Here is a 24024-nt window from a genome sequence, read left to right on the forward strand (position 1 = left end):
ATATATACATACATATAAATATACAGTGTATAGCATATATACATAAAGAAACAAATATAACATATATACATATATATGAATATATATAGCATATATGTATATATACATGTATGTATGCATGTATGTATGCATGCATGTACGTACGTACGTATGTATGCCCCGCTCTCCTTATTGGCATCCGGCTCCGTGGGAACGGCAATGAAAAGCGCTTATCAGAACTCCGGCGGCAGTCGCTATCGGTCCGAGATAGGAGCGTAATCGGATGTTGTTATTCCCATTAAGGAAGCGATAACGTCACGAGGGCCGTCGTCACACAAGTACTGCATATGATAACAATATGATAACGACATCTGGTAACCATTAATCCTTCGAAATGTTAGAGAGAGAGAAAAAAAAAAAAATCCTGGTCCGCTGATACGGTGTCGCTGGGTGTTCGCGTCTCCACCGGGGCGATGGAAAATCTTTGCTGCTGGCTCAGTTGCCATGATCAGTTGCTGCCGCGGTGTAAGGTCTGCTGCGGTGGGAGTTTGAAGCCGACACAGTCTTTGGAAGCTTGAAGAATTTCAGGTCAGTGGCGCCTTTGGTGTGTTCGTTCCATGTGAATAGGTTTCATCTGTTGAAATAATAATGATAACAATAATAAAAAGTCGCCTTGTCTATGTTATTATTATTATTATTATTATTATTATTATTATTATTATTATTATTATTTAGAATAATTGTGTTCGTGTGTGTGCGTTCACTTAAATGTTAATTGGGTTATTTAATATAAGGGCTTATATACTGATGTATTTATATCCTTTTTACTTGGTTAGCCCTCTCTCTCTCTCTCTCTCTCTCTCTCTCTCTCTCTCTCTCTCTCTCTCTCTCTCTATATATATATATATATATATATATATATATATATATATATATATATATATATATATATATATATATATATATATATATATATATATATATATATATATATATATATATATATATATTTATTTATGGATATATATATACTGTATGTGTGCATATATACATACATATACATGTGCGTGTATGTGTATTTGCACGGTGTATATGTATGTGTTTCTTGCTCCCTTATTGAGGAGTAGCTCCAGAATTTTAAATGAAACAAAGTATATTTACTGTATATGTGTACTGTATATATACAGTATGTGTGTATACATACACTACACCTAATATCGAATTCACAATACCTTGGAAATAATTTATACCCAGTGGGAATTATAAGTAATAAGTGCATCTGCCTGGGGCCCGGAAGAATTCAAACCTGGGTGGGCTTTTGGTTCGGATACAGTCACCGGCAGTCGACTTAACCATTCGGCCATCTACCGAAAGGGGCCGAAGCAGGAGGATTTTGTGCAGTCGGAACTTCAGAAGTTCAAGCGAAGACGCAACGCATTGCTACCCTAATCCTATTCTCGCTGCATTTTAATACATTTTTTGTCTTTTTAGCGATTTATTAATTTTTTTTTTTTTTTTTTCTTTTCAGTAAATGAAATCTCTACTTTCTGTATTTCCCTTAATCTTCTCTTACTTCCCAATGTGCCCCGTATTCTTTGGAAGCTCGAACTTCAAGTCAGTGGCCCCTGTGGTGGGCTTGCTCCATATGAATGGGGTTCATCTACTGAATAATAATAATAATAATAATAATGCAAATCTTCTTCACAATCCCGTGAATATGTTTATAAAATACAAAATCCACATTTATGTAAAGTAATGTATTTACAAATGATAAAATAAATTCAGGAGCTTTCGAGAGCCTGCTCAGCTCCCTTCTTCAGCTAGAAGGAGCTGAGCAGGCTCTCAAAGCTCCTGAATTTATTTTATCATTTGTAAATACATTACTTTACATAAATGTGGATTTTGTATTTAATAATAATAATAATAATAATAATAATAATAATGCAAATCTTCTTCACAATCCCGTGAATATGTTTATAAAATACAAAATACATAAATGTGGATTTTGTAATTTAATAATAATAATAATAATAATAATAATAATAATAATAATAATAATAATAATAATAATAATAATAATAATAATAATAATATGCTAGTGGAAACTGTACCTACAGTCATAGGAACACTGGGCACGATCCCAAGATCCCTGAAAAGGAATCTGGAAAAACTAGATGCCGAAGTAGCTCCAGGACTCATGCAGAAGAGTGTGCTACTAGAAAAGTGATGGACTCCTAAGGAGGCAGGATGCAACCCGGAACGCCCCCACGCTATAAAGACCACCCAGTCGGATAGAATGACCGTGATAGACTAAAAAAATAACAATAACAATTATAATCTAGCTACATCGGAAACACGTTAATACATTGGAACCGGAATACGAAATGTAGGCCAAAGGCCAAACGCCGGGGTCTAAGAGGTCATTCAGCTCTGAAAATAATGTTGAAATAATTGTTGGGGGAGGGTGGAAAGTAAGTTGGATGAAAGAGAATATGAAAGGAGGTACAGTAAAAGGAATGAAAGGGGTTACAGCAGCTAGGGACTGAAGGGACACTGCAAAGAATCTGACGTAATGCCTACAGTGCACCGCGGGAGGTACACTGTCGTCACTACACCCCTAAGGGTCTCGTTAAAACCTCTGTATGAAACTCCTAGTGTATTTTTTACAGAAATGAAACTATTATGAATATACTTAATATTAACAGGAACGGCAGAGGAAGTGGGAGAGAGAGAGAGAGAGAGAGAGAGAGAGAGAGAGAAAGAGAAACAGAGAGAGAGTTTATCGGTTGTCATTCAGAGTTTTCCCGGGCAGCGCCAGATTGGTCAGCTAGTATTAAATACTTGTGGCTTTTCAAAAACTGACAAATTAGTAGTTACTATACGTGGTAAGTATAGGGAGAAATTTATATATTTTTTTCATGTGCATGGAAAGGAGGGAACCTTCTTATAATAATAATAATAATAATAATAATAATAATAATAATAATAATAATAATAATAATAATAATAATTAATGCAATTAGAACCTCAAAAGTTCAAGCGAAGATGGAAGGCATTACTACCTTAAAACAATTCTCCTGTAACAGTTCTTAATAGTCTTACCTATTTGTTTATCAGTTTGTTAACTTATCTTTGATTTCATTTCTTATAATTGATCTCTTCTTTTTTGTCCTCTGTAACCTCTTTCAAATTAGCACTGCAATATTCTTTGGAAGCTTGAATTTCAAGTCAATGGCTCCTTTGGGTTTTTTCAATAATAATAATAATAATAATAATAATAATAATGATATGGCTTGTTCCATATGAATAGGTTTCATCTACTGAATAATAATAATAATAATAATAATAATAATAATAATAATAATAATAATCTTCTTCTTCTTCTTTTAACGTGCTTTTTTCCCATTTTTGTATGGGGTAAGCACGATGCCTTCTTTTGAAGGACTTTTTGATTTGGCTTTGGGGTAGACCATAGTCTCGATCGGCTGCCCTACCTGACATCGCTTAGACCCCGGTAGCGTATGGTACATGTATCATACCAGACCCAACGCCCTTTCTCCCAGCAGCGAGAAGTTGTTGCGCGGGTAGGTCGAGAGTTCGAGACGTGTGAGATGTTTGTTATGTTTTTAGAAGATGTTGGAGTGGCTTTGTTTTGTGAGTGTATTTAGTCTGTAACACCCATTTGCTTTTTAAGCAAACCTATCCGTTGATTACATACATAATCCCGGGGTGTCTACACGGATAGCAAAGTGTCCGCCTCTCTGATCAGTCGGCTGCGGATTTGAACCCGCGCCACAGAACTCTACAAAGTACGAAGCTGCTGCTGTAACCGACTGTGCCATCGAGGCTCCAATAATAATAATAATAATAATAATAATAATAATAATAATAATAATAACACAAGAAAAAGATCGCTATCACCAGCTTTTATAACAGTCAAAGACCCTTAATAATGTTTCGTAAGGAAAAACATAGCGGGGGGTATACGCGTTTTTATTAAACAAAGGTATTATTTATCAGGAATATCTTTCTCACAACAGAATATAGTATACGATAACGCCGGAATCAGTGACCGGATCTCACCGGTAAAAACCGGTTATTTCCAACCATTTCGCTTTGTCATCACTAACCGGTACATCTCTCTCTCTCTCTCTCTCTCTCTCTCTCTCTCTCTCTCTCTCTCTCTCTCTTTCACACGCAGGCACACAAACACTGGCCTCATGATTTCTGGTTTTGAATTCAAGTGTGAAAAGAGAGAATTCTCTCTCTCTCTCTCTCTCTCTCTCTCTCTCTCTCTCTCTCTCTCTCTCTCTCTCTCTCCTAGCTATATCGATTCTGGGGTCAAAGCTGAGTTGCTATGTAAGCGTCTCTAGACCGCCGTTATGAAACAATCTTATGAATTATAACAAAAAAGACACGTTTTGAAAAACACTTATCACGGATTTTATTTCCTTCGTAATTTTGTGGACTACTTCGATAGGCGGCGTGTAGTCCTTAATAATCTATTTACTTTTATTTGTAAAATGACGTAACAAATCAGCTAATTAGTTCGTGTCGACGAGGCGCCTCTGAACCTCTCATAATTCGGCGAATAAACACAATACAACGACTTTTGGATCCAGAGCCGTCCCACTCCCACCTAAACCCTCCCGCAAGCTGGCGTAGACTCCCTCGGCGACAGCCAATAGCAACGCCCGACTCGCGAGGGTGTGTCAGCCACCGAGCCAATCAGCTCCCGTATGGGAGCGAGCGCCCGGATGAAAATATTATTTGAGGGCGTTTGTTTGGGTGGAACGCTCAGTTGGAAGGATAGTTGCCTTTGAATAAGGTGTGTTCTAGCCAGAGGGGAGGTTGAAGATTTTATCTTAAGCAAAAGTAAGTTTGAAATTACCTTTTTCTTGGTGAAAATCTAACTCGAAGTGAAACTGTAATGGTTAATAAATTATTGTTCAAGTTGTGATGTAGAGTAATGATTCTAATGATGCCTGCTGCTTAAAAATGAGTTGGGCTTATGACTGAGCAAACAAAAACGCAAAATAAAGTTGGTTTTATTAAAGGAAAACTCTTTTACTGACAAACATTGACAGAAATATACATAATTCTGAAGTTTGGAATAGCGAATAAAAATGATTTCGAGAATTCAAGAAAAAAAATGTTTCAGAAGAATGAAACGAAATACGACTTTGACGTAAAGGAAAAAAAAATAATATTCACATATATTTTAGTGTTTATAAAAATTTGTACAGGATTACCCAAGAAACTGAATGTTAAATTTTAAAATAATCATAGGTGTTTTATAATAAAAATAATTTCAAAATTGTGTTTACTATAACTTTGTTAATACTCATGGAATGGAGAGAGAGAGAGAGAGAGAGAGAGAGAGAGAGAGAGAGAGAGAGAGAGAGAGAGAGAGAGATAGCGCACTGTAACAATTCGCTCATAAAAGCTTTAAACGAAGTGAACATGAATGCAGGATTGTAAGAGGGAGAGAGAGAGAGAAATAGCGCACTGTAACAATTCGCTCATAAAAGCTTTAAACGGAGTCAGAGTGAATACAGGATTGTAAGAGAGAGAGAGAGAAAGAACCAAAGACAGAGAGAGATAGAGAGAGAGAGAAATAGCGCACTGTAACAATTCGCTCATAAAAGCTTTAAACGGAGTCAGAATGAATACAGGATTGTAAGAGAGAGAGAGAGAGAGAGAAATAGCGCAGAGTAACAATTCGCTCATAAAAGCTTTAAACGGAGTCAGAATGAATACAGGATTGTAAGAGAGAGAGAGAGAGAGAAATAGCGCAGAGTAACAATTCGCTCATAAAAGCTTTAAACGGAGTCAGAGTGAATACAGGATTGTAAGAGAGAGAGAGAGAGAAATAGCGCAGAGTAACAATTCGCTCATAAAAGCTTTAAACGAAGTCAGAGTGAATACAGGATTGTAAGAGGGGGAGAGAAAGAGAAAGAGAGAGAGAAAGAAAAAGAGAGAGAGAGAGAGGTAGCCGACACCCAAGTGGAACAAACGAAAGCTAATGTAATAAGCCGTCCTCTTTCACCGAAAACTCACCTCTCGGCTAGGAGGCAAAGTCGAACGTTTGCTCGCCATCCTCCTCCTCCTCCTCCTCCTCCTCCTCCTCCTCCTCCTCCTCCTCCTCCTCCTCCTCCTCCTCCTCCTCCCTGCGTGTTTATTTTCAGCCCTGACCTCGAGATGAGTCCATCCTGACTTAGAAGTTCTCTAAATATTATGTTGTTAGTTTTCAAATCTCGCGGTTTCCGCTCTTGACGCCGAGGCCACGCGATTTCTGACTTTCCAGTCCGTTTGCAGATGAACGGCGTTTATTGCTGATGTCACATTATTCTGATATTCAGACTTTGTTCGTCTTTGAATAATGTTTATTATTGTAGTCATACAGATTTTCATTACCGGTTTTTATTCAGTTATGAATAATATTGAGTTTTACCGTTGTATCATTGCCGTGTTGGAGATTTGTTCGTGAATAAGCAATTATTAGTGCTGTTTATCGATTTTATACATATGTATAATGGTTACCTCAGTATCTGTATGTTAATAGAATTACAATATGTGTATACGCCCATGGAAGAAATAAATATATACATACATACATATATATATGTGTGTGTGTGTGTGCGTGTGTAAACAGTACAACTTGTTATGGTATTTGGTAAATATATATTTAATACAACCTGGTATGGTCATATGTTGTTGCCGAGATTAAAAATATTTCCTGAAAATTGGAATATCTTATTTTATTGATATGTAACAAAAATATGCATGTGAAATTGCTTAATCTTCTAATTGTTATTGAAAACAAAATTATAATATGAGCTTAAGAGCATTCAAGTGGGAAGGTATCATTTTAATCAACACTTTTTTGCTGTGTTTTGGGGAAGAGAAAGTTTCCCCCCCCAAAAAAAAAAATTCGTTATCCTGCGTTGAAATAAAAACAGTTTTCCCCGAAACCTTAAACCTTATGTATTAGACCTTGATTTATTTCAAGGGTTAGAACACTGGTAGGGAAATGTGGCAACTTGATTCCGTAGAGTTTCAATGTGTCAAATTAAGTTTATTTTAGTCTTTCCAATTTCGCAAAACTGCCTAGTCACATTCTGAGATTCTAAAATGTGCTGCCTTACATAATAAACTTTCAAATGAGCTATCAAATATAGATTTGGGAAAAGTTGGAGGAGATGGACAGCTTAGTGGGAAAAAGATAAAGCTTTGGGGTAGGAGAATCTCTGCAGAAATCTTCAGAACCACATACATCGCAGCCCGAATGACGCACTGCAGACAGCGTCACATGTTTTTGTATAAAGGTGACGAGTGACCTTGGTTAATCTCCTCAATTTTTCTAAACTGTTTATCTCATCAGTGTGACGGGACTTATTGACCTTCGGCCTGTATTAAGGAACTCAGTGAATTTTAAATATTCTGGTGTTAGTTTGTGTGTATGTAAGTGTATTTATCATGTATTATATTGGGGGTTACGTTTTATATCCAAATTTGAACATTTGTAAACTAAAATTATAATGAATATGTACACACACATTATATGAGGGGCGCGGCGTAACAAGGTGGCAAGCGCCACCGCGGCCGAACTGGTTTTTTTATTGTGAGCGAGCAGCTAAAGTACAGCACTATCCTGTACACACACTTTTGTCCCCTTATGTTACTGGCAAAAGGTTCGAAAATCCATGCAAAACAAAGGGAAATTTCGCCCTTAGCGAGTTCTCACTGCTACATCATAAGACTCGTCATAAAAAGGAGGCAAGCGGCAACCAGTGGAGGTGCGTGGGTGGATGTAGGAGGATGTTTTTGTTTTATAATATTTTCATGGAAATTTTACTCAGATATGTTATAATAATAATTTTAGAGCATTATTAGGATAAATATTTTAGGTTGTTTTCACAAAAACATGCTTTAATTGCCGTATGAAAACATTTTCATTGTGTTCATTAACACTTTACAATCTTACATTACCTCACTTTTGTGGTTGTGGCCGCTAAATGACAAAACATACTATAATGATTTTTGCATATGTAATAGGCGAATAAATTTCCTTTAAAATGAGGTATGATTCATAGAAATCGTTTGGCTGGTTTTTCTTTTATAAGCGTTTTCATAGTTGGCAAACTTTAAATGCGTTTTTATCATTTTTTAAAAAACGGCGCTTGGCACCTTATTACACTGCGCCACTCATATATATATATATATATATATATATATATATATATATATATATATATATATATATATATATATATATATATATACTGTATGTGTGTATAAGTGTACATATCACGCATTTATTTCATGTAATCCCTAGCCGACAAAGAGTACCAATTACATTTATTGGGTAAAAATTTAAAAGAAAAAAGCTAAGCAACTGTAAGCAATTCCAATCGTCACTATTATTATAAAAATAATTGACGCAGTCTACAGTGTGCCATTCATGCTGCAGTGTAGGTAGGTCCGAAGAATCTTTACAAAGTTGCTCCAATTCCCATTAAGCTGTTCAACTTCTGTCGTGTTTCTCAGACACAATTTAATAATTTTTATAATATATTTCATAATTTGATAATATATTGTATATATATTAAGGATCTGGATAAAAAAAACTTTAAACTCTACGGAGTCAGCCTACTAGATTTCGCTACCAGATCCACGAAGCCCTTTAAATCAAGGTCTGGTAAGCCAAGGTTAAAGGTCTTGTACAAAACTGTTTCCTCTTCATAGTGACTTCTGAGGAAGTCACTATGTCCTTCGTGTGAGTGTTAATATAATACTTCCTTCTTACCTAACCTTGCTTTCTCTCTGGTTGGTGAGCTCCTCTGCCTTCTGGTCGGTTGTTTGGTCTCCATTTTGAGAACGGGGAATGAAAACAGTGAGTGAGTGCGGTGGTGGAATGAGGAAATGGTGTTTTGAATGTGGCAGGGAAAGAATGCATTACTCTCTGTGGTTTGAATTGTGTGGTGCACGCTCCTGGTTTCTGATTGGTAGATTTTCTTGCGTTCTGATTGGTCGAATAGCTTGCGCCCTGATTGCTAGTTTCTCATAAGCTTTGGCTGTTAGGTACTTTTGCGTAATGACTGGTAGTCTCTCTTGCATTCTGATGGGTAGAATACGTTCTGATTGGTAGATTGTCTTGCCTTCTGATTGGCACTCTCCTGCACTCTGACTGGTAGCATCTCTCGTGTTCTGATCAGCAGATTGTCCTGTGTGCTGCCTGTTAGAACTGTCTTGTGATCTGACTGGTAGACTGTCCTTTGACGGTTAGACTCTCTTGTGTTCTGACTGGTAGATTGTCCTTTGACTGTTAGACTCTCTTGTGTTCTGACTGGTAGATCGTCCTTTGACTGTTAGACTCTCTTGGGCTCTGACTAGTAGATTGTTCTTTGACTGTTAGACTCTCTTGTGTTCTAACTAGTAGATTGTCCTTTGACTGTTAGACTCTCTTGTGTTCTGACTGGTAGATTATCCTGGTTTCTGACTAATAGGTTCTAATGAGTTTTGACTTGCACACTGTTCTGCCTTCTGAGACTGTCTCCCCTGTGTAGTCTGAATCATCACCTATCCAGTAATCCGCCTGATAGATTTCTGCGCTCCGATTGGCCCTCACTCAAATATCTATTGGCAAATGGTTCAGCGTTGTAACAGTAGTTTAAATCAATGTGTGTGTGTTTTATTTATTTATTTTTTTTGTTTTCGTTGTTGTTCTTTCGTCTTGAGCTTGATTTTAAACCCTGCACTTGAGAGCAACGCAATAGTTCATAATCCCTTTTTACAATAAATAGATTGAATTCTGAGACTTTAGGAAGGAAAATGGTTGTTTGTATGTATGTATGTATGTATGTATGCATGTATGTATGTATGTATGTATGTATGTAAGTATGTATGTATGTATGTATGTATGTATGTATGTATGTATGTCTTCTTTACGTCATGTATGAATGTGTGCCTGTATGTAGGCAAGGTCACCACATTCCCTTCTGTTCTTATCACAGAAATAAGTCAAAATTGTTTTAATATTTGGTGATCATTTTCCTGTGTCTTTGGGCACCTTGACTGGTTTAAATGCTGCATTTCCATTCATTTACATATTCCAGTCATCCTTCACACATTTTTCTTATTTACACATTTTTCACATTTTTCTATACATTTATGAACGTGATGTTTCTCCATTTTTAGGGAAAAACGAGCAAAACTTTAACCACTTTAAAGTCTAAATTCAGTGCCCAAGTTAATACCCTTAAGTGATTCTCTCTCTCTCTCTCTCTCTCTCTCTCTCTCTCTCTCTCTCTCTCTCTCTCTCTCTCTCTCTCTCTCTGACGAGACTCAATGCCCAAGTGAATACCCTTAAGTGATTCTCTCTCTCTCTCTCTCTCTCTCTCTCTCTCTGACGAAACTCAGTGCTCAGTGCCCAAGTGAATACCCTTAAGTGATTCTCTCTCTCTCTCTCTCTCTCTCTCTGACGAAAGTCAGTGCCCAAGTGAATATCCCTCAAGGTCTCTCTCTCTCTCTCTCTCTCTCTCTCTCTCTCTCTCTCTCTCTCTCTCTCTCTCTCTCTCTCCCTGAAGAAACTAAGTCCCCAGGTGAACGCCCGTAAATGACTCTCTTTCTCTCTCTCTCTGACAGCTCAGACAGGTGCCATGATGGCGACAGTGCCCCTAAGGCGTTGGCACAAGGTGTGGCATCCTCTCCGCCACGCCCGGAGTGCCACCACCAGCAGCGCCTCCGTCGGCGACATCAAGGAGGGAGTGCCCTACAAGAAGACGATAAAGGTGAGAATCCTCTGGTAATCTTATGTACCAAGGACCTTTGCGTATCAGTTGTTTTTTGTGAGCAAGTTGTACCTGAACATTATTATTATTATTATTATTATTATTATTATTATTATTATTATTATTATTATTATTATAAGTTCCTATAGGGTATTTTTATTATTATTGTTATTATTATCATTATTATTCTGGAAAAAATTAATGATAAAGCAAAGATTTAGTATGATTAGAACGGAGTAATGATAAAGTCTGTTTATATTTTTACTGCGTCGTCTTATCTACCTGGTTTTGGAGACCGCCAAATGTGTTCGAATCTCTTTCCGATTTATGATAAATTTTATTCGTTAAATAAATAAGCAATGTGTTATAATGAATAATATAAGAATATAAGACTATAATACTCTGACTTAATTATTTTCGAACTTAGGATCAAGAGAGTTCGTCGGGAAACAAATCGGTCCCATCCGAAGCCGAAGTCGTGGTCATCGGAGGTGGATCCTTGGGTTGTAACACATTGTATCACTTGGCAAAACTTGGCATCACTAACACAGTCCTCTTGGAGACTAATAAATTAACAGCAGGTAAGGCAAGGAGAGAGTTTTAAGATTTACGAAATTATAAATAAGTTGTAAGATTTTTTAGTAAGTCATTAAATGATATTCAATGCGAAAAATACCTAATACAAAATATTAACGATAAATTTGAGATATATCCTCTGGCGCTATTTGGCACTGATAGCATTAGTCGCATAGAGGCTAAAAACATGAACAAAATGTTAAGATAAGCAGTTATACTCTAAGTTAAATTCAATTATAAGTGTTAGTAAGTTTTGAAGCGGAGATTCGTAACTCTGAATAGGTAATTAAATAATCCACTGTAAGTAGAAATTTAATGTAATGGTTGGCCTCCATATAGAGAAGGTTGTCTCAATTTCTGCATAAAAACCTCAAACTAATGAACACACACTATCCAATTTTATTCAGCCTTCAAACGTAAGCAATTAAATTGTTCCTGATTAACAGAGAGAGAGAGAGAGAGAGAGAGAGAGAGAGAGAGAGAGAGAGAGAGAGAGAGAGAGAGAGAGAGAGCATTAAACCCATAATTTACTGACCCAGAGCACCAGCCAATCAGAGTCCATTTTCAATGTAAAGGAACATTACTTTCGCTGAAAGAGTGCCAAACTGAATTATTGTCATCTCTTTATTCTTGAAATAACTTGACTTTAGGATACTTTTACTTACATTATTCGAATTTAGGCTACTTCTAACTCTTGTTATTCAAATTTAGGATACTTCTGCTCTTATTATTCAAATTCAGGATATGCTTTTCACCAAGTAAATCTCTATTTCACTCTTCCTGAAAAACAGGTACTACCTGGCACACGGCCGGTCTCCTATGGCGCCTGCGCCCGAGCGACGCCGAGATCCACCTCATCAACACCACTCGGGAGCTTCTCTTGAGGCTCGAGGACGAAACGGGGATCAATCCCGGATGGATCAACAACGGAGGATTGTTCATCGCCTCCAGCAAGGTGAGTTTTAGTTCCCCCCGTCCGAGGATTCTGTTTCTTCCCGTCTTAGAATAAGTGGCTTTGGTGATGTGTTTCTCTCATTCTGGTACTAAGGTTTAGTGTTGTTTCTCTCAGTCTAGTGCCGTGCAGTGGAGTTCTGTTTCTTGCACTATAATGCCAGTCTGAAACTTTGTTTGTTTCTCTCTAATGTCAGTTTAAAGATTTGTTTCTTTAACTCTGACACTGGAGTTTTGAGTTTTATCTCTTTCACAACAATGTCAGCTTGGGGTGTTGCTTCTTTCGTTCTAACACCAGAGTTTTTAGTTTGTTTTTTTTAACACTTGGTTGTATAATTCTATTTCGTTCATTCTAACACCAAGCTTTAATATCCTGTTTTATATATATATATATATATATATATATATATATATATATATATATATATATATATATATATATATATTACCAGGATATAGAATACTGTATTTCTTCTTCCTCAAAACAGGCTTCAGAGACTTGATCCTTTACTCTACCTAAACAGGCTCTAAATCCTGTTTATTAAAGGAAATAATACTCTAAATTATTGTTTCTCTCTTTATACTGCCAAGCTGTGGTGCCCTATTTCCACCCAACAGGTTCTGCTCTGCCCAAACTTGATATACGAGATTAAAAAAAATGGCTCTTGAAAGACAAGTGGCAGGAATTATAAATATATAAAATTAGATTAGGAATTCCGTTTATGACTTTTTTTCCATTTTTTTATAATCTTCTCTCTTTAAAGAGGGCGTACTTGTATCCTGGACTAAGCAGAATAAAAATATAGATTTTAAGCAAAAGAATAATTTTTTTTTATTATAAAAGACTGAATTTTCTCATTTATAAAAGAGAGAACTAATATCTCTCTTTGCGACAATGAGATGAATGAACTTATACATACATACATACATACATACATACATACATACATACATACATACATACATACACATATATATATATATATATATATATATATATATATATATATATATATATATATATATATTCCATTTCATAGTTATATCTTTTCTTGCAATGACACTGACACTCACATGAGAATGTTAATATACTTTATTGCTATAGTTAGTCAAACCTAAGTATAGAAGATATATTATTTCGATAAATGTCTTTCTTTCTTACTTAAACTGAAATTGAACCTTAAAATTTCTTCATTAAAAGAATATATAAATAAAATCAAAACCTGTAATGATTCTCATTTTATTCAACAGAATTCAGACCTTCATAAGGATTCTCATTTTTTTTTTACGATTAACCCAAACCTTCATAATGATTCTCTTTCATTACAACGAACGGAAACCTTCGTAATAATGATTCTCATTTTTCACAACGAACCCCAAACCTTCGTAGTGATTCTCATTTTCCACAACAAACCCAAATCTTCGAAATGTTCTCATTTTTCGAGACGAACCCAAACCTTCGTAGTGATTCTCATTTTTCACAGCAAACCTAAACCTTTGTAGTGATTCTCATTTTTCGCAGCAAACCTTAAAAGCTACGTAATGATTCTCATTTTTCACAGCAACCCTAAACCCTAAAGACCTTTCCCTTGTTTCCTTTCAGCCTCGTCTGGACGAGTACAGACGACTCGTGACGATGGGCAGGACCCAAGGAATCGAGAGCTTCATACTGGATCCTTCAGACACGAAGGAGCTCTATCCTCTCATGAACGTCAGTGACGTCACCGGCACACTATACTGCCCCGGCGATGGTGAGTTTGGGCACTACTATCCATGCCAGGGCTACCTTTGATAGATAGATAGGTCTAATTCGTGGGGCATTAGGGTATTGCTCATACCATAATTAGTTTTATTTGATAGATAGATAGGTCTGGAGATTATTGGAACAAGATAGATAAATCTAGAGATTATTGGAACAATATAGACAAGTAAGTCTAGAGATTATTGGAACAAGATAGACAGATAAGTCTAGAGATTATTGGAACAAGATAGACAGATAGGTCTCGAGATTATTGGAACAAGATAGACAGATAGGCCTAGAGATTACTGGAACAAGATAGACAGATAAATCTAGAGATTGTTGGAACATAATAGACAGATAAGTCTAGAGATTATTGGAACGAGACAGACAGATAAGTCTAGAGATTATTAGAACAAAATAGGCAGATACGTCTAGAAATTACTGGAACAAGATAGACAGACAGGTTTGGAGATTATTGGAACAAGATAGACAGATAAGTCTAGAGAGTATTAGAGCATAATAAACAGATAATTCTAGAGATTACTGGAACAAGATAGACAGATAAGTCTAGATATTACTGGAACAAGACAGACAGATAAGTCTCGAGATTACTGGAACAAGATAGACATATAGGTCTAGAGGTCAGTGGAACACCGTTAAAAACATTCGCCTCACGCAGGTACGCTCGATCCGGCCGGCTTCTGCACGGCTCTCACGCGCTTCGCAACGCGGGCGGGTGCCAAAGTGATCGAGGGATGCCCCGTGGACGACATCCGATGCGTGGAGACCACCCTGGGAGGGAAGAAGGTCAGCGAAGTTCACACGCCCTACGGGGTCATCAAGACCAACGCCGTGGTCAATGCCACAGGTATGGAATCGGAGGCATTCAGGTGTTGATGAATAACGATTAATCAGTAAATCATTGAATTATATCTGGTTGAGCAGTAAATCATTGAATTATGTCTGATTAAGCAGTAAATCATTGAATTATATTTGATTAATCAATGACTCGGTGGATTATATTTGATTAATCAATGGTTCGGTGAATTATATTTGATTAAGCAGTAAATCATTGAATTACATTTGATTAATCAATGACTCAGTGAATTACATTTGATTAATCAATGACTCAGTGAATTATATTTGGTTAATCAATGACTCAGTGAATTACATTTGATTAATCAATGACCCAGTGAATTATATTTGGTTATTCAATTACTCAGTGAATTATATATGAGTATTCAATGACTCAGTGAATGGTATTTGATTAATCGATGACTCAGTGAATTACATTTGATTAATCAATTATTCAGTGAATTATATTTTATTAATCAAGAACTCGGTGATTTACATTTGATTAATCAATGACTCGGTGAATTATATTTGATTAATCAATGACTCAGTGAATTGTATTTGACTAATCAATGACTTTAGCAGATTAAATTAAATTAAATCAGTAAGGAAAGATGACGTATGGAAATATCAACACACGAATGAGTGGATCGCGAATCTCCCGAATTCTTTGTTATTATTATTATTATTATTATTATTATTATTATTATTATTATTATTACTCAAGACACACAAAAACCCAAAAATACCTTTCAAGAACACACAATACTCTGACGAAAAGAGAAACAAATATATAAACGAGACACCAAACCGAAAGCCGAAGGTAAACATGCGCAATCTACGCATCCCTCGGAGAACCGAGAAACAAAAGAGCATCCCCCCCAAATTATTAGTATCATTTTTCCTCCACCAAAACTTATTACCACATTTCCTTCACCCCCAAATCATTGCCGTCTCTCCTCAGGCGCCTGGGCCAACAGCATTGCAAACATGGTGGGCGTGGAGCTTCCGCTGGCGCCGATGAAACACGCCTATGTCGTCACCGAGAGAATAGAAGGGATCGAGAATATGCCTAATGTTAGGGATCACGATTCCTCCGTCTACCTCCGGCTGCAGGGCGACGCCCTGTCCGTCGGAGGCTATGAGAAGGATCCGATCCTCTTGGATAAGGTAGGAGAGGGTTCATAATCTCATTTGGGTGCTGCATATTACAGCTTATACGATTTTTAAAGTGTCTAAACCTTTTAGATAAGGTGAAGCGGGCTCATGTGCTTCTCTAGACGCAAGCTCTATTGTATACCATTTTAAAATGGCCTAAGGGTTTTAGGTGAGATCAGAGCGAGTTCGTGCCTTGCTCTGAACGTTATAATTTTTCAAAGCTTTTCTCCTTTTAAATAGGTGGACAAGCTTTTTAATGCCCTTTTAGCGCTATAATTTCTAGTTTTTTTGCAATTTTCAAGGGATCCTATTCTCTCAGACAAGGTTAAAAGGGATTCCGTGTTCTTTAGGGGAATATAGGTCTGGTTTGTACAATTGTAAGAGAATGCAGCCCTTTTAGGCAGTGTAAAAGAGGATTCATACTCTTCTCTAAACGCTATAGACCCATTTTCCCCGAAATCCTTGCCGTAAGAGGCCACTGTTTAATTGATTTTAATCAGCTTCATTCATTTTATGTGAGAAAATGAAGGTTTCTTGGTTCCCGGTTCCTAAGCTCTCGCTCGACAAACACAGTTGCGGGCACAATGTACGCTATTCTCTTGAAGTGCTTCAGAGCTTTTTAACTTGGTACAGTTTTGCGTTATACCCTTTCTCTTTCGTACTGTTTGCTGCATTATTTAAAATGGCACTGAATTCCCTTGTTTTTTTTTTACAATTTTAAACGTCTTTAGCTTTACTTTGTTCAATAGTACACCAAACTGTTTATTTTGATCCTTCACAATCACCCTCTTCTGCAACAAGAACCCCAAAAAAGTTATCTGAGGTGTTTCTAAACCAGTTTTTACCGATTACTGTCAATGAATGTCTACTTCACCTTCAACCCTCGCCCTTTCATTTTTCGGAGCTTTCCTAGATAGTGGCCCCCAAGGTCACTATCTAGGACCCGGTATGCATCCACCTTTGCGGAGCGTTTAGTACAAACCCTTCGGGAATGACAGTAAAAACATAAATAAAAGACAGTAAATATCATAAAGATAATGACCCCCAAGTGATATTAGTCTTAGATAACGACCCCAAAGAAATATTAGTCCTAGATAACGACCCCAAAAGAAATATTAGTCCTAGATAACGACCCCCAAAGAAATATTAGTCCTAGATAACGACCCCCAAGAAATATTAGACCTAGATAACGACCCCAAAGATGTATTAGTCCTAGATAACGACCCCCAAACCTTGCTTGGGGGTCACTATCTAGGAAAGATCCCATTATTGCTGTTCCTGGAGCAGCGCCATGAAGCGCATGCGCTGTGTGACCGATTTTTGTCTTCTTCTCTCCCTCACAGCTGGACAGAGACTTCGCCTTCGGTCTGTACGAACTCGACTGGGACGTGTTCAGCGCGCACATCGAAGGCGCCATGAACCGAGTGCCAGTCTTGGAACAGACGGGTATCAAATCCACCGTCTGTGGACCCGAGTCATTCACTCCAGATCACAAGCCTCTCATGGGTAAGACAGATAGATAGAGGGGTCAATAGTAAACAGAGGGTTAGACTGATAAATAGGAAGAGAGAGATAGAGGTCTTATGCTCATAACTCAAGTAGTTTTCAGATGTCGCTTGCTTAAAAATTATTTCTGATAGTACTAGTTATACAAGTTAGACAGACATATATATATATATATATAGAGAGAGAGAGAGAGAGAGAGAGAGAGAGAGAGAGAGAGAGAGAGAGAGAGAGAGAGAGAGAGGGTGTCTTGCACTCGAAAATCAAATTGTTTTTACAGATCACTTGCAAGGAAAGTGTAAGTAGGGACATTTCAAATCTTGGTTTTATTTCTGACGTTTGTATAGCTACACTTTTCTTCGTGTACCTTATGGTAGTGTGTGAATTTGAAAATATATTGAACTGAAAAATATGCCATCAAGTTCATACCACGAAATTAAGCAACAATAAGATTTAAATTTAGTTGTTCAAGTTTTGGCTTTGTAAGATTTTGAACTGCTTATCAGTGGCACTATAAGGACTTTAGAACCTTCTGCACAATATATGGGTGGTACAGGAGCTTCCATGACTCTGGTACTAAAATGACTTCAGAAGCTTCTGTACCGTATTCATTGAGTAGAAGAGCTTTCATGGTTCTTACTGAGTGACACTATAATGACTTTAGAAGCTTCTGTATAGTATTCAGTGAGTAAAGGAGCATCCATGATTCTGACGCTATAATGACTTCAGAAGTTTCTGCACCGTATTCACTGAGCAAAAGAGCTTTCATGATTCTCACTGAGCTACACACTATAATGACTTTAGAAGCTTCTGCACAGTATTCAATGAGTAAAATAGCATTCATGATTCTCACTAAGTGACACTATAATGACTGGGGTTCTGCTTAATCAGGTGAGGACCCAACCGTCCAGGGATTCTTCCACTGCTGTGGCTTCAACAGCTCCGGAATGATGCTGGGCGGAGGCTGTGGAGATCAGATAGCCAAGTGGGTGGCCCATGGCAGACCCGAATTCGACATGTTCGGTTATGACATCAGGAGGTAATGATTCTGAATGGGGCTTTGGAGTAGTGAGATTTATTACAGAGTAGATGTAGAGCTCACTGTTCACTTTTCTACCTGGCAAGTATGTAATTGCAGTAACCTCAGTGCCTTTTTTAACTTCTTGATTTCTTCAGACTTTGGATATGCTTGTCACTACAAAGCCTAGCATCCAAGTGAAGAACCAAATAAAGGAATTCTGATGCCCGCAGAAGAGGTCAGGCAGGTAACGTTAACTTGTTCTGATATTCCGGACGCAGGCATCAGAATTTCTCCACTTCTTTTGATGTTTGGAGCCTAGGCTTTGCAGTGACAAATGTATCCAGAATGTTAAGAAATCCAGAAGTTAATGGGGCATTGTAGTTCACTAAAATATATTATTCCAAGTAAATTCATGTAGGTCTGAGGCTCATAAGAGTCCCCAAGTGTTCCATAAGACAGGTCTGTGTAAAATTGTGATAAATCTACAAGATTCCTCTCCATACTCAGACTTATATCTTCTTCCTTTTACTCTTCAAGATTCCACACTCCCCTGAACTCGAACAAAGACTGGGTCATTGGGAGATCTCACGAGTCTTACGCCAAGAACTACAGCATTGTCTTCCCTCACGACGAACCTCTGGCCGCTAGGAGACAGAGGATGTCCCCCTTGCATGAGGTACTGTTTATTTGATGCTGGAAGGTTGTCCATCTAGTCTTCTGACATTGAAGGTCATTCTGGAGAATCCTTATACTATTTCCTTGGTTCATCTGAAATATATTGTTGTTTGTTATATATATATTTATCTGATTGCTGATTTGCCTCTGTTTACATCTGATTTTTCCACTCCTTTCACCTCTTCCACACAGTTGTTCCACAGAGGCTTGCCTTGCTAGTTGGTACCCTTACAGACCTGTTCAATATGAATCTTTACTCTTGAAAATGTTGATATCAGTGCTCTTTTCTAGAAATTTAAACTGTAATTCAAAAATCTCTCCTGCAGATCCTAGAGGAGCAGGGCTGTGTGTTCCAGGAACGACATGGCTGGGAAAGACCAGGATGGTTCAACACTCACCCAACACCTACCCAGCCATACGACTGGTACGGCGCCTACGACACTCCCCAGAACGTCGACAGGAGATACTGGGATGCCTTGGTCGACGACTACTCATTCGACTTCCCCAAACATCACGAAGTGGTTAGTTCAAAGGGCCACTAGGGCCTAAGGCCAAGGCTTTTTCAATGTTTGTGTGTAGGGAGTTCTTGCAGTAATTCTCATCGCATCGATGAAAGCTCATTAAACTTCGTCTACTTCTGCGTCTTATAATTTTCTAGGTCTTATCACCCACACTCCCTCTTCCCACATCCCCCTTCTCCTGTGCCCTTCTTCTCTCATTTGATTGATTGATTGGTTGGTTTTAAACATACAACTGGTGGCACAAATACCATGGCCATTGACATCAGCTGTCATATCCATGTCAAACTTCCTCAAGATTAGTATATTAGCTTGTTCTGTATCATCAACCTTTAGATATATGTGTGTGTGTGTCTGTGTGTGTATACACAGTGAACCTCCATCATCTGCACCCATTACATTTCTTGCCCTGCAAGGAAAACCAGATTTATAGTCAGGATACCTAATGGAATATGTATAGTAACTTGCAGTGGATAAATTTTCAAAAACCAGTATGTTCTTTTACAATCTGATACTAAATTGTGTAAATCTTTTAACTTTCCCAAGTGAATTTTCCATTGTCTATCTGCATAAAGTTTTTAAAAAAACCTAGGATGATTGTTTTTAAGCTTAAAGTGCACTGTGCTTCAGTGCCATATAAAAAATATATGGAAAATTTCAGTAATGTGAACTAAACTGTTCCAATCATTTCTCTTCCAAGATTGAGAGGGAATGTTTGGGATGCCGCAATGCAGCAGCTGTGTTCGATATGTCATACTTTGGAAAATTCTACGTCACTGGTCCCGATGCTCAGAAGGCAGCTGATTGGCTGTTCTCTGCTGACGTCAGCAAAGATGTGGGTTCGACAGTTTACACTTGCATGCTCAACAAGAGCGGAGGCATCGAAGCTGATTTAACTGTTGTAAGTAAATTTGAGATGATGAGATTTTGTTTTCCCAGAAGAAATCTAAGGCATCGTTTTGTGGGAGCCTAAAACAACCAGGCTTAATATTATGGTAATACTGTAAGCAGATCTTTAAGGAGGTGAAATGACTTACCGTTAAGAGAAAATAAAAAGGTTTTGTGTCGTACTTTACGCATTCTGAAGGTTGATATTAGGATAGTAATGTGTAGCAGATTCAGGTTCACATTTGTCCTACTTTACTGACTTTTGTAGCCAATTTTCCTTCCTTATTTACTGACGCAAGAGCAACTGATTGCCTGGAGACTCACAAAGCATGTTAACAACCTCTGTGCACAGTTTTACCATAAGAGTTGGTGAACTTTATGAGCATTAATGATGATAATACCCTATCCTTTTGTAGAGCATCTGTGAAGGCGGTGAGGGATCACCTTGTGACCCATCATTTGAAGGTCGAGGATTCTACCTGGCTGCAGGAGGCGCTGCAGCTCTTCAGAACTTGGCGCACGTCCTGAAGGAACTGAGGACACACGAATGGGACGTCCAGCTGGTCAATCACACTGACGACATGGCCATGTTGTCTGTGCAAGGACCCAACAGCAGGGAAATCCTGCAGATGGTTTCTGAAGCAGATTTCAGCAACGAGGCCTTTCCGTTCTCCACGCACAAAGTCATTGACGTTGCCGGGCACAAAGTGAGAGCGCTTAGGCTGTCTTTCGTTGGAGAAATGGGTAAGATTTTTTGTTGATTCCTGATGTTATCTTGTTTCTGTAAAGGATGGGTCTTTGAAAAATACTAGGAATGATTAGTAAATACCCGTAGATTCAAAACAAAACTGAATCAAATGAATGAAGGTTATTATTTTTGGGCTGTCCTCATTTCATTCTCGCCTGAACAGGCTGGGAACTGCACATTCCCAACAAATCTGCAGTTGCTGTCTACAAAGCTTTGATGGCTGCTGGCAAGCCATTCGGTCTAGTCAATGCTGGCTATCGGGCCATCGATTCCTTATCGTGCGAAAAGGTGAGTTCTTTATTTCATATAAAAACATGTATAGTCCTTTCCCTCATATAAAGACAAGCAAGTATACCCCAGCCAACATATACTGAGCTTCCTCATAGACCTATGATTCATGAATCTACGCCATTGAGCATATGAATGGTCTTTCCCTACCCTTAAAGTCTGTAGGATATATTTCATAACAGATTCTTCATCCAGATGTGGAACCATTATACTTCTAGATTTTAAACATGCAATATATTATCATCTCAGGGCTACAGACACTGGCATGCTGACGTCCGACCAGACGATACCCCTCTGGAAGCTGGGCTGGCTTTCACCTGCAAGCTGAAGACAGACATCAATTTCCTGGGTCGCGAGGCCATAGAACAACAGAAGCTGCATGGCATCAGGAAGAAGCTTGTGACTATCACCTTGGACGACCCCGCAAAGCCACTCTGGGGATTGGAAGGTATCTGGAGAGATGGTGAGCCTGTTGGCTATGTCAGAAGGGCAGACTACACCTTCTTCCTGGGCCGAGCTCTCGCGTACGGTTACGTGCAACGGCCCGACAAAGAAAAGATAACCAACGAGTTTTTGAAGACTGGCACGTGGAAAATTGAATCGAGAGGAGAACTCCTGGATGCAACAGTTCACATTCGACCACCATTTGACCCGAAGAACCTCAGAGTCAAAGGATTTTATGAAGAAACCCCGACAGCACAGTTGGCAGCAGCTCAATAAACTTTGCGGGAGAGATTTTAGGTTAATTCAGTCTATTTACGCCGTAGGATGCTAAGGAGATATGTCGCACTTTTGGAAGGCTGTTGGAAACACTGTCGTCCACTCTGACACAACTTTCAACCTTCGAAAATGCGTGTCAGTTTTATAGTGGAGAGTGATTGGAAGTGACAACAGCAGTGGTGCAACATGTAAGCATATTTATGTAAGAAATCATTCTTGTATGCATATTTGCATTCATTATATTCTGTTTATGTCGTCGTGGCATGGATTTTCCGTGAGTGCTTTTGTAATAAATAGATTCAAATGCCCCATTTAAGCAGGTATCCTGTTTAGTGGGACGTGGGATATGGGAGTCTAAACTACCGTCGCTACTCTATTGCTATAAAGTGCAATTACTGTGAGCATCACTTCCTCAGGTTGTCATACAGCATTACCATTCGTTTGGTTACTCTCTACTTTAGAATGTTTACTTTACAATCTATTTCTACACACTGGCCTTCTCTGTTCTGCAAATGACAGATTGATGTTGTGGGCAACAGAGGAGATTTTGTCTTTCCTTGGACTTAATTTAGGCCATATTGGCTCATGTTGTATTCTGTAAGATGTTTTGTTGATAAGCATAAGAAATAAGCTTAGGAAGTAAGCTCAAGAATTTAATGGAGATTTTATACTGTGATATAATATATGAAGCATAAAAACCCCTGGATGTTTTTCCATGCTATACCTTTACTATCACCTTTTGAAGTGTCTCTAAAACTATTCTGAGCCTCATTGCAAGGATACACTTATGATAGCACTTGCGTAGGCAGTTATTTGCACCACACAGGCGTGAAATTGAGGTGGAGGCGGTGGTGGAACCAATCAAGAGAGCTAAGAACATGCCAGTGATGGGGAGGAGGAGTGTGGGGCGTCAGCAAAAATACACACTTCTATATATACATATATATACGCCCCATTACTGGATAAACACTAATTACCACTATGTTATCAGATCTCACAAGCTAAGATTAATATTAGTGACCACAACAAAGTATTTTATGTTACTTTAAAATTTTACAGAGAGAGAGAGAGAGGGGGGGGATGTTTTACCTTTTCTAGTCAAGAACCAAAACCCCATAGAACATCCTGGCATTCACTAAATGGCGTCATCTTCACTGCAAAATGTTTCATCTCATCTCGTGACTTGACTAAAAAAGTTAAGTATACCTTAGTTTTACCAGACCACTGAGCTGATTAACAGCTCTCCTAGGGCTGGCCCGAAGGATTAGACTTTATTTTACGTGGCTAAGAACCAATTGGTTACTTAGCAACGGGACCTACAGCTTATTGTGGAATGCGAACCACATTATAGCGAGAAATTAATTTCTATCACCAGAAATAAATTCCTCTAACTCTTCATCAGCCGGCCGCGGGAATTGAACTCCGGCCCATCGAGTGACAGTCTGAAGCTCAACCGAGTCGGCCAACAAAGGGCTGACTTGACTAAAGACATACGGTACACGATCAGAGTTTAGATGATGTAACTTACAAGCGCTTTTGTCCAATACTTTCCATCCAACCCCGTGACTCTAAGACAGAACGGTACATGTCTAGAAACCCACGTGGTACCTCTC

General features: G+C 38.2%; 1 protein-coding gene across 3 annotated transcripts; it reads left to right on the forward strand.

The window, feature by feature from the left end:
• The first annotated feature begins 431 nt into the window (after positions 1-431).
• Positions 432-23113, forward strand: LOC136834858 (sarcosine dehydrogenase, mitochondrial-like). Of its 3 annotated transcripts, none has more exons than XM_067097651.1 (15): positions 432-567; positions 10627-10772; positions 11200-11353; positions 12140-12303; positions 13903-14050; positions 14720-14908; positions 15857-16062; positions 17394-17556; positions 18445-18592; positions 19112-19250; positions 19576-19770; positions 20468-20668; positions 21072-21399; positions 21567-21691; positions 21941-23113. In XM_067097651.1, exons 2-15 carry the CDS (start codon positions 10641-10643, stop codon positions 22409-22411), a joined length of 2763 nt encoding a protein of 920 aa, XP_066953752.1. In that variant the 5' UTR covers positions 432-567; positions 10627-10640; the 3' UTR covers positions 22412-23113. The 3 variants fall into 3 exon arrangements, with proteins under 3 accessions (XP_066953752.1, XP_066953753.1, XP_066953751.1); XM_067097652.1 differs by lacking the exon at positions 432-567 and adding an exon at positions 4587-4854; XM_067097650.1 differs by lacking the exon at positions 432-567 and adding an exon at positions 4732-4854 and having other exon boundaries at positions 10632-10772.
• The last annotated feature ends 911 nt before the right edge of the window (positions 23114-24024 follow it).

Source organism: Macrobrachium rosenbergii, chromosome 54 (genome assembly GCF_040412425.1).
Source record: "Macrobrachium rosenbergii isolate ZJJX-2024 chromosome 54, ASM4041242v1, whole genome shotgun sequence".
NCBI classification, from domain to species: Eukaryota; Metazoa; Arthropoda; class Malacostraca; order Decapoda; family Palaemonidae; genus Macrobrachium; species Macrobrachium rosenbergii.